General features: G+C 36.8%; 1 protein-coding gene across 9 annotated transcripts in view; it reads right to left on the bottom strand.

Moving 5' to 3' along the window:
• Positions 1-17,850, bottom strand: part of TRIO (trio Rho guanine nucleotide exchange factor) — a 539,234-nt gene that overhangs the window by 249,770 nt on the left and 271,614 nt on the right. For all 9 annotated transcript variants that reach the window (XM_056824283.1, XM_056824286.1, XM_056824285.1 and 6 more), the window contains one exon: positions 10,522-10,752. In XM_056824283.1, the coding sequence (XP_056680261.1) occupies positions 10,522-10,752 (231 nt within the window). The remainder of the gene's footprint in view (positions 1-10,521; positions 10,753-17,850) is intronic.

Here is a 17,850-nt window from a genome sequence, read left to right on the forward strand (position 1 = left end):
GTCTCAAATTTCTGCCTTTTCTAGTCTATTCAATGATCAAAGTGAGTTTCCTAAAACACAAATCTGAACATGTGACTCTTCTACCCAATAAACCCTAGTTGCCCCACTGTTACCTCTAGAATAAAACACAAACTCCTCCAGCAATTTAGAGCTCTTTGCAAACTAGATCCAACCTAACTTTTGAAGTCTATCATATACATTGTTCCCTTCATGGATGCTATGGTAAAACCAAACTGGCTATCTTACTGTTTTTCTGACATGACACTCCATCTCCTGTTTTTGTAGAGTTATCCCTCATGCCTGAAATGTACTTTCTCCTCGTCTCCAATCTCTTAGAATCACTCATTTTCTTAAAAAAAAAAATCAGTTCATTTTACTTTCTACATGAAAGTTTTACTAAGCCCTTTTGCTATGTAGGAATGGGATTATAGAGTTGAATTTTGATAAGAGCAAATTTGAGAGGATTGGTAATAATCTCCAAAGTGCTGGGCTCAAACCAGGAAACCTAGAGAGAATTCTGGAATGCAAAGAGAGTTGAGGAGGAAGGAGTTTGAGGAAGAAACTGCCACTTCCTGCTCTTGAGCTGGAAAAGGAAGGTGCAGCTTTCCTGGGCTACCTTACCTTAACCTGTTTGTGGAAGTTTGGAGGTTCCTTTTCAACTGGAGAACATCTTAAGGAAGATATAGTCACACCTGCTGGGTTTGCCAACTTGTCTGAAGTTTTATCTGAAGATCCTGTCTGTTGGGCTCTGGGTTTTTTACATAAGGGTCAGACCCAGCTTTGAGTGGACTCAGCCATCTTGAGGCTACTCCTTAGATTTTGGAGACAACTTCTTAGAGAAACCACTAAACTAAAGACTGGGGATTATAGCCAGATAGATTAGTGAGTTTTTTGGGAAAATCTAGCTAGAAACAGGGAGTTGGTAGCATAGCCAGAAGAACAGAAGCATCTGTCGTGAGATGGATTTAGATTGGTTGTGTGAAATATAAGAAATTAGAATCGGGTTATCCTTTTATATAATACTCACAGTCTGCCTTGATTTCTAATAAATATCAAAACTGTTTTCTTATAACATAGTCTCCAAGGCTTTTATTCACACTGGTCAAGTGGAGGGAGGTGAACTTTGCTTCCTTTCACCAAAAGGGAAATATGATACTTATCAACAGCCAAATAAATATCCAAACCAGTTCCCTAGTGTGGATAACACCACCTATCCACATTATTCCTTACCTAACAGGTAAGGTAGCCCAAGAAAGCTGCATCTTCTTTTTCTAGCTCAAGAACTGGAAGTGGGAGTTTCTCCCTCAAATTCCTTCGTCCTCAGTTCTCTGCATTCCAGAATTCTCTCCAGGTTTTCTGGCCTTAGTCTAGCAATTTGGAGATAATTTCCAATCCTCTCGAACTTGCTATTATCAAAATTCAACTCTTTATAATCACATTCCTACAGCGGACAGAACCTCCCTATCATGAATGGTTTTCTCTCTCTCTCTCTCTCTCTCTCTCTCTCTCTCTCTCTCTCTCTCTCTCTCTCTCTCTCTCTCTCTCTCTCTCTCTCTCTCTCTCTCTCTCTCTCTCTTTCTCTCTCTCCCTCAAATCCCTTCCTATATATGCATATGTTATTTCTGCCAATGGACTCCAAGATCTTTGAGGGCAGAAACGATTTTGTTTTTGTCATTGTGTTTCCAGAGCCTAACAGTTATTACTTCATGAATACTTATTGGTAGACTGAGTGATTAATTAGAGAGAGTGAAGGAAGAAAGTACAGCCTACCCTTTCTAAAAGATTAACAGGGTGGCACATAATGGTGGTGCAATATTCTTTCAATCATTTAGCCCTCAGTGATCCAGAAAATTCTCCAAAGTCATAAGTGTAGGAAAAGAGGCTGATTTTAATTGGAAGAGAGGATTTCCTCACACAGGAGTTTCCTGTACTGATGAAATCCTAGTCCCAAGCTATCAGTGAAGAAGAGGAAAGATATAGGATGATGGCTAGGAAGGGTAGGAATATCAAGGGATGGGTTTTTTTTTTCTTTTTTTTTTTTAATATATTTTATTTGATCATTTCCAAGCATTATTCGTTAAAGACATAGATAATTTTCTTTTCCTCCCCCCCCACCCCCCATAGCCAACGCGTAAGTCCACTGGGCATTAGATGTTTTCTTGATTTGAACCCATTGCTTTGTTGATAGTATTTGCATTAGAGTGTTCATTTAGAGTCCATCCTCTGTCATGTCCCCTCAACCTCTGTATTCAGGCAGTTGCTTTTTCTCGGCGTTTCCACTCCCATAGTTTATCCTTTCCTTATGAATGGTGTTTTTTTCTCCTGGATCCCTGCAAGTTGTTCAGGGACATTACACCACCACTAATGGAGAAGTCCATTACGTTCGATTATACCACAGTGTATTAGTCTCTGTGTACAATGTTCTCCTGGTTCTGCTCCTCTCGCTCTGCATCACTTCCTGGAGGTTGTTCCAGTCTCCATGGAACTTCTCCACTTTATTATTCCTTTTAGCACAATAGTACTCCATCACCAACATATACCACAGTTTGTTCAGCCATTCCCCAATTGATGGGCATCCCCTCGTTTTCCAGTTTTGGGCCACCACAAAGAGCGCAGCTATGAATATTTTTGTACAAGTCTTTGTGTCCATTATCTCTTTGGGGTACAGACCCAGCAGTGCTATGGCTGGGTCAAAGGGTAGATATTCTTTTGTTGCTCTTTGGGCATAGTTCCAAATTGCCCTCCAGAATGGTTGGATCATTTCACAGCTCCACCAGCAATGAATTAATGTCCCTATTTTGCCACATCCCCTCCAGCATTCATTACTTTCCTTTGCTGTTATGTTAGCCAATCTGCTAGGTGTGAGGTGATACCTCAGAGTTGTTTTGATTTGCATCTCTCTGATTATAAGAGATTTAGAACACTTCTTCATGTGCTTGTTAATAGTTTTGATTTCTTTATCTGAGAACTGCCTATCCATTTCCCTTGCCCATTTATCAATTGGAGAATGGCTTGATTTTTTGTACAATTGATTTAGCTCATTATAAATATGAGTAATTAAACCTTTGTCAGAGGTTTCTATGAAGATTTTTTAAGGGATGGGTTTTTTATTTGTTTTTATTAAGGTTCACGTTTATAGGCAGAATTGAAAAAGCCAGTAGGAAGGAAGGAGATGAAGATGAGAAAGAAAGGAAATCATGAATAGACTATAGTTTGCAAAGGGATGGGAAAGCATGAGCTCAAAGGCAAGTGGGGGGCAAACAGACTTTCTAGGATACAGTGAAAATACTAATTTTGTTGAAAATTTGAACTGACAGCATCTTTCTAATATTTCATCTGAAAACTGTCATTCTATTTCATTAACTATTCTAAAAATAAATTGTGCCTTTAAAAAGACTTAAAATTATGTGATTTAATGCAAGGCACTAGAATATTTAATATCAGATAAAATGCAATTGAAATGGATTTTTTCATGATCATGTCTTATGAGCAGTAGAGCTAATAATATTTTGTTTCACTTTTTTCACCTCTTTTTTTGTGTATCAGCCTTTACAAGACACAAAAGTATGCTGCCAGTTTATATCCTTTAGCTTTTATTATTTGTCTTTTACTACTATGCCCAATGTTGAAAGAGTTGCTCTGAACAATTTAAAAAATATAATAAGGGCTCAGCAGGGTAGCTCAGTGGATTGAGAACCAGGCCTAGAGACGGGAGGTCCTAGGTTCAAATCTGGCCTCAGACACTTCCCAGCTGTGTGATCCTGGGCAAGTCACTTGACCCCCATTGTCTAGCCCTTACCACTCTTCTGTCTTGGAACCAATACAAAATATTGGTTCCAAGATGGAAAGTAAGAGTTAGCTTAAATATATATATATATATATATATATGTATATATATATATACACACACACATATAATAAAAAGGAAATTTAGAGGTTACTATATACTAAGCACTGAGGATACTATGTAAGCAAGATAGTCACTGCCCTTGAGGAGCTAACATTCTAATAGGGAAAGACAATACATACTGGTAAGGCTAGAATTGAAAAGAAGAGGGAGACAGCCAGAAAGCAACAGGATGGTCTCCTTCAGGGAATAAAGTGAAGCCTCCCCTATCAGAGCCTTGAACTCCAGGGAGAGAAACAAATTCCAGCAAAAGGAAGAGAGCCACAGAGGTGGCATCCACTCTGTGAACTAATCACTGTTTCAAAATTTCCACTCACTTTGCTTCTCTCTACCAAATAGATTACACAAAACTTCCCTACGTACTTTCAATTTGAGTTTTAAGTAAAAAAATAGTTTTCAGTTTGTCCCCTACCCACTTCTTCAAAGTAAAATGAGTTTGCTTTGATTAACCTTATCAACACTTCTCATCACTTCCAAACCAAATCCACATGTAATTTCCTATTTTCTCAGGAGAACAAGTCCAAACCATTCCTGATTAAATTTAACCTGCAAAACAGCCCTATTCCCCTTACAGGGCAATTATATATTTTATATGGTATGGTAACAGGACAGTACACATTATGTCTATTGCAAAATGCCTTCTTCCTTTGACTCAACAACATGATCTGTTTGGTGCTCTTGAGAAGAAGAAAAAAAAGAAGCTGATTATAAGGGAACTGGCCTACATCCCCATTTTAATTATCTTCTTGTATATTAAAATTAATGACTGCTGTTCTAAAATTCCAGTCTATTAAAAACAGTTTACACCCAAAGCATGCTATTCTGAATTTTCAGGCAAACTTGAGTTCTTCCTTTATCTCTTCCATCCCCTGTCTTTTCTTAAAGAGTCCAATTCTCTCTTTTCAGCACCCATTAGTGTGGGGGAGCGAGAGGAAGGGGAGGGGACCTCTTTAGAGAAGACAGATGTAACCTTTTTCCTTCTGCCCCTGTCAGTTGAGAAATATTTCTCCTTTGGATTCATATCCAAGGAGGGTTTCTCCCTGTGAATCTGCAACATTTCACCTGCTAAGTGAGGCAAGTTGGATATTAAAAAATAACCTCTTTCTACGATGATAAGCAAACGGTATGTAAGTGCTCTTGGACAATTAAAAGAAAATGAAAGTATATGTAATCCCTGTTAGAATCTCAGTTTTCATAAGCTTCCCTAAAATGGATATTTGCTCATTTAGGAGCTAGTGACCAGGCCAAGTTAAGTCCTGTTAAATCTGGCAAGGGACCCTAGAGGTCACTGAATCCAGCCTACTCATTTTACATCTAGAAGAAAGGAGTATCTCGTCCAAAGTCACAAAGGAAGTGGCTAAGCCAGAATTTCTGTCCAGTTATTCTAATTCCAAATGGGATACTTTCCACACCCTATCCTCTTTGCATGTGATAAAAGAGTGTGAAGCAGACGCAATGTCAGAATTTTGATTACTAAGGCATTCAAACAGAGGACATTCACCTAAAAGTATAAGAAGCCAAGGAGAGTTACTTGGCATTATGAGTCACTAAATAGGGGGCACCCAGGTGATCCTGAGCAAGTCACTTAACCTCCATTGCCTAGCCCTTACCTCTCTTTGGGCCTGAACCCGATACATTGCATTGATTCCAAAATGGATGGTAAGGTTTTAAAAAAAACAAATAGTCATCAAACAATTTTAAGTATCCAAGCTTATGGGACAGACCTAAAAAACACTATTTGGGCACTTGGGAGACAGCTTTTGTATTGATCAAGAACAAAGGAAGCGTCTCTAAAATCTCAGTCCTTTTACCATAAACCATACTCCTTCAGATGACTATTGAAGAGTTTGAAATCTGAGCGACCACATGTTTTAACAATAAAATTTCTCATCAGCCAAGGATGGAAGAATTTCTTTTAGACATGTCACTGGGGCTTAACACCATCTTTCTCTAGATCCTGACAACATTCTTTGTACACATTTCAATTCCTCATTCTCAAAATTGACAACTGATTTAAACCAGTCTCCTCTTCTAAATCATGTAAGGCAGGTGCTTATGCCTGATTTGACATTAATGCAGTCATGTTTTATATGCTGAAACATTTTAACCCTCTAAATTGTGTTAGAAGTGTAGTATTCCTCTCCAAAATTAAGAGCCTCTAGCATGGAAATGTTATCAGAAGTTGTTTTCTAGACAATGACAATGTTAATTTGATGAGGTCATATGACCTTTTTATCTTACCTCATTTTCTTTCTAAATTCTTTGCTATTTCCAAAACATTTTTTCTCTTTCTTAAAAACCTACTTGCTAATACTAAGCCATGACAAACAATAATGAATTATTAATAAGCAATAATGAATGCTATACATTTGTTAACCAGTTATTTAATTTTTATAAGAGACCCCAGTAAAGGATCAGGGAAATTCTAAAGCTCTCATTCTTCTAATTTCTAATCATTTTCACTGTCAATCTTATTAGAAGAGAAATCTACACTTACTGCCTCCTCTTCCTCCCCCTAGAATCTTTCCTCTGTTTCTTGGATTCTGGCAGCTGTCCCAACCATTCAACAGTAATTACTCTCTCCAAGGTCGTCAGTGGCCTCCTAAATCACCCAATGCAATGGTTTTTGTTAAGTGTTCATCTGCCCAGACCTTTCTCACACTGCTGAGGGTCCTCCTCCTCTGCCTGCCTCTCCTGACCCTTTGACATTTTCTAATTCCTTGACTTTTGAAGTTGATCTGACCAAACCTTTGCTTTCACCTTTTGTTGACTCTTCTTCTTCATCTTGAACCCTAATATGGCCCTTCCCTCAGGTTTTGAATTCCTTCCTTGCTTTTCCAACGAAAAGATAAATAGTTGACACTTCCACTATCTTTGGCTATTACCTTTATTCAAATGAATATTACATCTGTATTCCCAGATCTGATCACGCTCCTAAACTCTAGCTATATATTTTTAGTTGCCCTAATGGAGATTTCCTCCTGGATGTTCTACTAACATCTATAATTAAATATAAAATGCATATTTTATAAAAATTATATGTATATAAATTATTTTAAAATTTGTTTACCCCTAAAATCTCTTATTTCTAAAAAAATTATATTTAATATATCCTCATAGCTTTTATAAATAGAAGCACCTTTTTGTTTTTGGTTATATATTAAAATTCTTGTGTTTATTGATTATAAAATTCACACACACACACACACACACACACACACACACATCTACTCATTCCCCTGATATCACTACTATTCCTAGTGATACTACCAGAGGTCATTTAGTCAAACCTCCTTAATTTAAGGAGGGGGGAAACTGAAGTCTGGAGAAGGAAAATGGCTTGCTTAAGGTAGTTAGTGGCAGTGGGAGGGTTAGAACCTAGGTCCTCTCATTTCATAGCATTTTCTTTTTAAAAAATTTGTTGTTGTTTAGTCCTTTCAGTTGTGCTCAGCTCTTCATTTATTTTTTTTTGTTGTTGTTTTTTTTTTGGTAAAGGGACTGGAGTGGTTTGTCATATCTTTTGCTACTTCATTTTACAGATGAGGAAACTGAGTCAGGGTCAAGTGACTTACTCAGGGTTACATAGCTAGTAAGTGTTTGAGGTCAGATTTGAACACAGGAAGCAGTCTTCCTGATTCCAGGCTTGATACTCTATCCATGCCACCTGACTGCCACACATGCACAAACACACACACACACACACACACACACACACACACAGTGTATGTGTGTTTATACACATAATATATAATCTAATAATATTAATAATAAAACATATATAATAATTACTGTAATTAATTGGTTCAAATAGTTAATAACAATAAAATATATAATATAAAAATAAAATGCATATTTACATGTGTATTTTATTTTAATATAAACTAATTTATAAATGAATTTTATTTTTAGAGGCATCTAGCTATTATGATGGAAAGAATACTTGAGCCTGCAGTCAGGAATATTGGAGTTCAAATCCAACCTTGGGTACTTAACAGTTTTGTGACCCTGGACAAGCCATTTAACCTTTGTCTACCTCAGTTTACTAAATTGTAAAATAAGGATAATATTAACAACTACCCCCCTACCATTTAGGAGGCTGTTGTGAGGCTCAAATGATAATATCTGTAAAGCACTTAGCCCAATGCCCAACACATAGTAGGCTCTTCAGTAGAAGCTTATTCTCTATTCCCCTTTACCATAAACATTTCAGTTTGAAATGTTTACATTATCTTTAATTCAAAAGATTGGCTTGCCACTGTGAAGTTAGGATTAACTCTCCCCTTGTCTATTTTTAGCTAATCAAATCAAGAACTCAAAACACCCCTACATAACCATTAAGAGTTCACATGTCACTTACTGGAGTAAATGACACCTCCAAAGGCCACTAACTCCTCCCCTGCCCTCCCCCCCCCCCCCCGCCCCCCATCTCCACAGTGCTACCCAAATTGGGAGACTGCAATTAGTTCCCATAAAGTGGGGGAGTGACAAGAAGTGACATCAAGAAAACTGCTTCAAAAAGGCCAGCCCCAGGATTCAGTCACAGACTTTACCTTGGTGAGCTGGGCTAGGGGAGACTTTCTCTGGATCCTGCATCAGCTTGTTGGGTGAGTGGCTGAGATTCCTGCCTTGGCTTTGGAGGAGGCTGCACTGGTGGACTTCTGGTCCACATGGAGATCTAGACCTGAGGAAGTCTCCTGCAGGGGTGCTGAACTGGGCTTCACTTTTCCAGAGAAGATCTTAGGTTTGTTAGGCTTGTTAAGAATCTGTCTCTTTATCTACATTTTCCACTTTCACTCTTTCTACCTCTTTGTATATAAAAGCTCCTAGAAGCCATTTTGACGTAAGCTATACTATTTTAAAATCTGCAACCAAAATATTACTTTATAACTCTCTTATTGAATCAAAAACCAAAATTTTAATATGCCACCCATGCCTAATCAGGTGTGAAATCCTCCCCAATATCCACTCTTCTTAACATTTCTTGCACCTGCCCCCTGCCTTCCCTCCTTTCCTCCAGCACTCTGCTGCAGGCTCTCCTGGGGTCTTGTCCGGATGACTACAGTTACCAAATCTCTCTTAAACTCCATCTACACAGTACCTCAAAATTAATGTTTTGAACATTTTCTCCCACTCTGTTCAAAAACTTAGAAATAAATCCCCAAACCTTACCTTCCGTCTTAGAATAAATACTGTGTATTAGTTTCAAGGCAGAAGAGTGGCAAGAGCTAGGCAGTGTGTGTGTGGAGGGGGTGGGGGGTGTCACACAACAAGGAAGTGTCTGAGGCCATATTTGAACCCAGGACCTCCCATCTCCAGGCTTAATCCACTGAATCACCTAATTGCTACCAATTCTAAAATATTTAATGGCTTCTCATTGCCTCTAATATGAAGATCAGCTTCCTTTAATGGATTTTCAAGACCTTTCCCAACAGAGCCCTTCGCCCTCTTTGCCACACTTATCTCCTAGGACATGGTAGAAAGGTTTGCTATAAAGGTACCAGTGCTGAGATCCCAGCTGTGACACATTCTGTTGTGTGACCTCATACAAATTATTTCACCTCTAGGTCTATTTTCTCATCTGTCAAATGCAGGGTTTGGATCACTGAGGCTTTATTTAATTTTAAATCTAAGATTCTGTGATCCCCTTCATGCCTCCTGCCCTCCAGCTACCCCAGACATGTGCCTCACTTTTCCACCTTTGTGCTTTCACTCATGCCATGCATGATGCCCAAAGTAACTCCACTTCAGCCTCCTGACCTTTTCTCCATCTCTACTAACAATGTCCCTTCCTCTATCAGGCTTTCTCAGTTTGCCTAGCTGGATGCCTCTTGACTCAGGAGGCAGGCCAATAAAGGCAGCTATAGGCAGAGGTCATGCAGACACACAACAGTTATTAGTGCTAATATATGTTGCATATATAATATACATTATTATGAATTATATTTCTTATGTAGATAATTGATAATGTCCTAGAATAATATATACCACATAATATATAATTATATATCTAAAATATATAATGTATGTTGTAAAACATATATATGTGTATATATATATATACACATATATATGTTCTTATAACTAATTAGGAATCTTCTCACATTTGTTATGGAATTTTCCTAAGAAGACAAGCGATAGAAATTATTGAAATCCTAATAAACAGCTTTCAGGGGGGGAGGGGAAGGAAGTCAACTATAACCCATAAAGTGGCATACTAGTGTCAAATAGCAGTATTATTGTACTTTGCAATAATTAGCAACATCCCATTGTAAATGGAGATGCATTTTTACAATAATAGTTCCCATTTATAAGGTGACTTAAAGTTTACAAAGTACTTTTATAAAACTTATCTCAATTAATCCTCACTACAATCCAGTGACCTCTAAACTATTATTGTCCCCAGTGTGATGTGGAGGAAACTAAAGATTGGGGGCTAAGGATCACACACCTATTAAGTTACTGAGGCAGGACTGGAACCCAGGTTTGCCTGATTCCAAGTCCTTTATCCACAATGCCCAGTGCCATTCCTCAGCATGTTAACACTATCCTTATTTTCTACCACATAACACTCCAAGTTTAATAAATCACAGACCTAGGCCATGCCAACCACTGACCTGTTGAACGTCTTGCTGGAAAACACACAGCTGAAGCCTCTGGTGGAGACGGACCTTCCGGTGCTGCCAGATATTTTCTAGTTGCCTCTGATGGTGAAGAACTTCATGGATGACATCGAGAACATGGTGCACAGCCTTAGAATAGTTTGCAGAGGCTGTCAATGAATCTGAACTCCCAGGAGTTAAAGGTCTTTGAAGCTTGTCAAGAAGTGATTTCCCATCTTGGCTTACCTGCCCAGGAATAAATTTAGCATTTATTTCAATGCTGAGGACTCTTTTCAGCATTCAGTACCTTCTTAAAAATATGCTTATATAGGCAGGTTTCATTTCTCTTTAAATGCATCTTTCTACAGAAAAAATAAAATTTTCTGTTGGTTAACTGATGACAAGAGACCAGAGTAATAACTTAAAATGAGAGCTATCATTTAACCTTAGCATAATTAACAATCAGAAACACTTATTAGATGTTGATCTATATGAATAGGATGGTATAAATATTAATAAATTAGCACATATTATTCTTTTTTTAAAAGACTTAAATTTATTTAAATTACATGGCAACTGATTCTGAATTGATCCGTAGCCAGTACTCCCAAGGAGAGAACTCATGAGGACAGGTGACCATAGATCTAGTCACATTGGTGGATATTTCAAGGAAGTAAAGCAAATCATCACATAGCAATGTCAAGGCTTGGGATTTCCTTGGTATGGACCTTCTTTTTACTCACACAAATCAAAAGCCACTTGTAACTTAATTGATAATTCTTAGGTCCACTGAAGAGCTTAGATGTCTTGCCCTTAGTTTCAGATACTGAATTTCCCAAGTTTTCCTGTTTTCAGGTATGGCATTAAACCCATTGTGTCATACTAACACTCTAAATCTTCACAGCAACATAAAATATAAATTTTGAGTTTGGGAGAACTTTTGTGCTTTTAAACAACAACAGTATGCTGGATATATTAGTAAGAGCTGAAATTACTTATTGACATAGTTTGATAACATTTTTTCTTTTTTGCCTGAGAAATACTAGGGAATTAAAAGAGCTGTCTCTAATACAATTAAACACTCCAATATTTTACTCAATACAAAAATTAATTTGAACATTTTCAATTTGAGATACTATTATTTTCTATAAGAGATTGAAATGATATAGTTCATTATAAACTACAATGTAAAAAAACTAAATATATATACATATACATTTATATACATGTTATTTATGTGTATTAAAAGGTAGAAGTATAAGAAGAAATAGAACCTATGCACTTAGGGCTATTGAATCAATCAACAAATATTTATTAAGCTCCTACTAGGTTCCAGGCAATACTAAATGATAATAGAGAATACTGACAAACATGGAAGAAAGTTATCATTAGACTTAGTAGACTTCAATGATGTGCCTAAAATCAGAGGTCAGTGGAAAGACACAAAGTATTTTCTAAATATATATTTCTTTCCATTCTAGACAGATCTTTTTAAAACAGAAAACCCATGTTAAAGGGGTTTGGATTCTTTACTAAAAGAAGGAAATAAGTAGGAATGCTTCACTTTAGAAAAACATGAGGTCCAGAAAAGACGAAAATGCAAGGAAGGTTTGAAAGCACAATCCAACAAGAATAACCTCTTCAATTAACTGTCTCACTTCTGAGGAGGTTTTCTAGAATGTCACACTTCCCTATTCCTACCCTGCCAATACGTGTATGTAAACTCTTTAACTAACTTGTATTCATGAAAGGTGATCATCCTCTGCCATTCAAAACATGATTAGAAGAAAAAGACTGTTGGTCCAAAGAATGGCTGACCCATAAGAAGGATGAATGGTCACAGAAATGACTGAAATGGAAAAAGCCTTTAAGGACACATATTTCACTAATGGGAAAGCCCAAGACATTCCCAGAGTATTTTTTGACTTTTCCTAGTCCAAATGTGAAAGTAGGGGATGTCAGACCATGGAGTCCCAGCCTTGTGGGAGAATATTTGGGGCTTTAACTGTGAGACGACTCTAGGAATTGCTTAGCTGTCTTGGCTGCTAAGAGCCCCACACCTGCCTTTGCCCAATAACCAAGTTGTGAGCCCAGTCCAGGAGTTTACTAATCAGAGGTCAGTAGGGTAGGAAAGGAGTTACTGAGGAAGACTCTCACACAATAGGAGAGCTGTCCATATCCATTGCAAAGGGCATCCTTCATATTGTTGTGGGATTATATAGTTTAAGTAACTATTGAGTTTCATTTACCATTCTTTCCTCAAGGATGCTTATAGTTCAATACCTACTTTAGCAGTGAAAACTTAAATAGATTTAGAGAAATGAAAACAATTATAATAATACATTTCTTTAGGAGGGTTCAATATAAATTTACTCTGATTTAATGAAACTCTGTCTTTTGTCACTTTCCCATCTTCTTATACTTTGTTCATCCCTACATACCCTGTGACTAGTGGCATTGGCCTTTTGGCTGTTCCTTGAACAAGATGCTACCTCCTGAAATATTCTCTACCTTCATCACCAAATCTTTGTTTCTTTGCTTTCTTTCAAGTCCCTGCTACAATCTCAGTTGGACAAGGAGCCTCGCCCAATTCTCTGTAATGCTCATTATCTTCAATTTAATCCGATGTTATATCTTGTTTGTACGTAGCTGTTTGCATGTTGTCTCCCCCATTAGATTGTGAGCTCTTTGATGGAAGAGACTATTTTTTGTCAATCTTTGTATTATTAGTAGTTTAGCTCAGTGCCTGGCACATAGTTGACACAATAAATGTTTACTGCCTGCCTGACAGATTGCCTGCTGGTAGAGATACAAAGAAAAAGAGTATCAGCCAAAATTGTTATGGCTAACAGTTGGGGGTAATTTTTTATTTTTAAAAATAAGTAAACTGGGAAAACTCACTTTTCATTTTTTAAATTAAAAAACTACCTTTCAGTAACATTCTTCTCCACATTAGAATATCTGTAAGTAAATGTGATAACATTTAGTTTAGGTGAATAAGATTAGCATAACCTGTTTCAGTAACTCAGAAAAACAGTATTCAGTGGCCAAGATAAATATATTTATTTTATAGTCTTCTAGCCTATTTTGCAAAACAAAAGATTCCAAAAATAAACATCCTTCATGCTATCCTATCCTGAACAGAAGGAGATATTTCAAAGAAAAAGGGAAGCCAAGTAAATTCCATACAATTTAAACAAAAACCTAACCCAAGCAATTAATAAAAAGCTCATGATGTGTTTTAGGACTGTCTTGACTTTACTGCCAGGTAAATTCTGATGGACTCAAAAAAGATATGCTGACCTAGTTTCAAAATATGTTTTTTGTTTCTAGGTAGATAGCCAGCAAATTCCATATTAATTGTTATTACAGTAAGTCTTTTGCCATTAATTTGTAATAAGTTAGTAAGATGCTATGAGTTAAATTTTATTCTATGTTTTATAAATAACCAAATCTCAAAACTATCAATAATCATATGAAAAAATGTTCTAAATTCCTTCTGATTAGAGAAATGCTGATCAAAATAACCTTGAAGTACCACCTCATACCTAGCAGATTGGCCAATATTATAGTAAAGGAAAATAATAAATGTTGGAGTGATTGTGGCAAAATTGGGACACTAATGTATTGCTGGTGGAGTTGTGAACTGATCTGACCATTCTGGAGGGCAATTTGGAATCATGCTCAACTGGCTTTAAAAGAATGCATGTCCTTTGATCCAGCAATACCACGGCTGGGTTTCTATCCCAAAGAGATTAAAAAAAAATCCAGGCAAGGATCTATTTGTACAAAAGTATTTATAGATGTACTTTTTGTGGTAGCAAAAAATGAAAATGAAAGGATGTCCCTCAATTGGGGAATGGCTGAACAAATTGTGGTATATGATGGTGATGGAATACTCTTGTCCTATAAGGCATGATGAACTGCTTGATTTCCATATGACCTGGAATGACCTCCATAAACTGATGCAGAGTGAAATAAGCAGAACCAAGAGAACACTATAAACAGAAAGTGAAACATTGTGGAATGATCAGATATAATCGAATTTGCTAATAGTAATGCAATGATCCAGGACAATCCTGAGGGACTTATGAGAAAGAATGCTATCCACATCGAGAGAAAGAACTGTGGGGGTAGAAATGCAGAAGAAAATGTGATTCATTGCTTGTTTATATTTGTATGTGATTTGGGGTTTTGGTTTTAAAGGATTACTCTTTTACAAAAACAAGTAATATAGAAATGGGTTTGAGTGCCTAGTAGAACCGCCTGTCAGCTCTGGAAAGGGGGAGGAAGAAAACATGAATCATGGAAAAAAATTTTAATATAAAGAACCAAATAAAAAAATATATTTACCGCTAAGTGGAGAGAAAATTCACGATTAATTAAAGCAATAAAAGTACCTAAATATGTGATAAGTAGTCCTAACATGTCAAAAGATATTGCCTCCAACAGTTAAGAGAAAACAAGTGTTTGAGATCTAAGTGAGCAACTAATTAGAGTATTTAATGAAAAGTAAATAAAGAATAACAATAACACTATCATTTATATAGTGCCTACTACATGCCTGGCATGTGCTAAGAACTTTACAAATATTACCTCATTTAGTCCCCACAACAACCTTGAGACGGAGGTGCTATTTTTGTTTCCATTTTACAACTTTATCTCCATTTTACAGCTGAGGAAACTGAGACAGGCAGTGATTAAAAAAATCACACAGCTAACGTGTGAGATGCTAGATTTGAACACAGGTCTTTCTGATCCCAAACCTAGTACTCTCTAGTCCACCACAAGCTGCCTGAGACAGAAATAATTTTTTGCTACATTTTCAGTAGTATATGATAAAATAAAAATGCAAGGAAACTCACTGCCAAGTTTGCTAATTTCTACTTCTGGTATCTGCACCTTGAAATCTGCTACTAGATTATATCTGATTTAATTGACTCCAGCAGGAATATTTATATATTCATCTACAAAGTATCAAAGTTTCATAATTATCTAAGAACAGGAAGCAGCACTAAAGACTTTTGGCTATGGCTAAACCTGATATTAGCATCTATATGAACATTAGGTAAGTTTGTTTGGTTTGAATCTGGTATTTTAGATCCAAAAGGGGGGATGTTACCAATCAATGATATCCCAAAGGTAGAACGGGGTTTCTAGTCATTTGAGAAAGAATGCTGAGTAAGAACCAAATATTCTGACTCTAGGAAGATGTAAGTAGTGAAAATTAACCTTTCTTGGGAAAATAGCAAGTTCCTTTTTTAAAATCCCAAGGAGACGCAAGTGGCTAATGAGAGAAGCACACTGGCTGTCCAAGGGCAGGGATTTTCTAGTATTTTGTCATATTTGTTATTTTGGGGGTTTGGGGGGAAGAGACATGGGGTCAGGGCAGCAGTTGCTTTTTATAGCACAGAATTTAATATTCATCCTGGGTTTGGTTTAACTGTGCTTACTCTCTTCGCCAGCTCTGGTTTAACAAAATCCTTTTTTTCATTCTGTTTCTGATAAAGCTGCAGATGGTTGAGAATAGGATGGCATTCAAGAAGAGAGATAAGATGGTCAAAGTTCTTGGATCTGCCCCAGAGTCAGTACAGCAGTCAATTAATAATGGTGAAAGGTTGAAAGATAAGGGATGAAGTATCCACTCTAAAAAGTTAATATAATAGTGCAGACTTGGATCTAATTGTCAAAAGCTGAAATGCCTTACAGTGTTGGACTGAAGGCAATACAGGCAACAGAGTAGAAGGTAAACTATTTGCCCCTTGTGTTTCTGGCCCCTCTGCAATTGGAGTTTGCAGAATAAATTTTTAGAATTTGGATCTGTAATTCAGTCTTTCAGCATAGATGAACTCTGCTGACATACAAAACAAGGCTATGCTGTTCCTGCTCATCTTCCTCCATGGGGATTCATCTCTTCTGCCACCTCTAGGCACTTATTGTTGTTGTACAGTCATATCTGACTCTTTGTTACTCCATCTGGGATTTTCTTGGCAAAGATACTGGAGTGGTTTGCCATTTCCTTCTCCAGTTCATTTTACACATGAAGAACCTGAGGCAAACAGGGTTAAGTGACTTGTCCAGGGTCACACCATTAATAAGTGTCTGAGGTCGGATTTGAAAACTGGAAGATGAGTCTTTCTGATACCAGGCTTGGCACTCTACCCACTGCCCCACCTAGCTGCAGTTACTAAAATAGATTAAATTAGGAGAGTGTTTGAAAGCTACCTCCAAAGACTTTCTTAGTTATCTCCTATGGGCACATAGCATTACTCGTGTAATGGCTACAGGTTGATTTCATGGTTTGTTTTTTCCTCTTCCCTATTATGTTGCAAGTTTGGAAACAGATCAACCTCTAGGAGGTCTTTTAAAAAAAGGAGATGGGAAAAAGAAAAACAACCACTGTTTTTGAAACTTGCCAGCTCTGATGTTATGCCAAAGATTGAGTGTAATCTATTAAATCCAATGCTAGACTGCTTTGTTTGATGGGGCTTTAAAATAATTGGTTTATAAAGTTATTATCAAGGCAAAAGAGAGTCTATATCCATAACATAGGTGTAACTTTACAAGCTAATGATTAGGATGACTCATAGATTTTGCTGTTTGTTTTTATCCTATCCTAATGACAATAATAACATCATCATACATTTATACAGGGCCTTGAAGCTAAGAAACACAACAGACTTTGTAGAAAGGAGCTTATTAAACTCTACAAAATCCTGTTGAGGCATGTGATAAGTCAGTGTATGTTTTTTTTTTCAAAAGAAGAAATTGAGGCACAGAGTACGAGCTTCCTAAAGTTACACAGAACCACAGAATATCAGAAAAGAAAGCCTTTGAAAGCCAGTCTAACTCCTTCATTTTATAGATGAAGAAATTGAGAAGATAGTTTATTCAAAGTCACACAAGAGGTTAGTGGCAGATCAGGAATGAAAACCCATGTTTCTTGCATTGTCTAATTTTATAGGAGTCTTAGTGGTTTAAGAAAAAAAAAAGTTGAGGTTAGAGTTCTGCCTCAATCTTAGAAATCACTCTCTCTGTCTTAAAGTGGTAAATGCTTTTTAATGAATAATTTGTCTCATTTAAGGATTTTCACATAATCTAATTGAGATCTTTAATCTAGTAATACGAGTGCGACCTAACGTAGTAAGCATTGTTTTATAAACAAGAAATGGTTAGAAATACATTTCCAAAAAAATATTTACTTTTCATTAGCAAATGAAAAGCCAAGCAAAATCTTTAAAACTACACATCAAATGTGCTGAGCTGTTTTGCTTAACTATGAATTATTTTAAAAGGATGGCTTTAGGGGGAGGAGTGGATAGAAATGCTTTTTTATTTTCTTTT

This window comes from Monodelphis domestica, chromosome 3 (assembly GCF_027887165.1).
Source record: "Monodelphis domestica isolate mMonDom1 chromosome 3, mMonDom1.pri, whole genome shotgun sequence".
NCBI lineage: Eukaryota > Metazoa > Chordata > Mammalia > Didelphimorphia > Didelphidae > Monodelphis > Monodelphis domestica.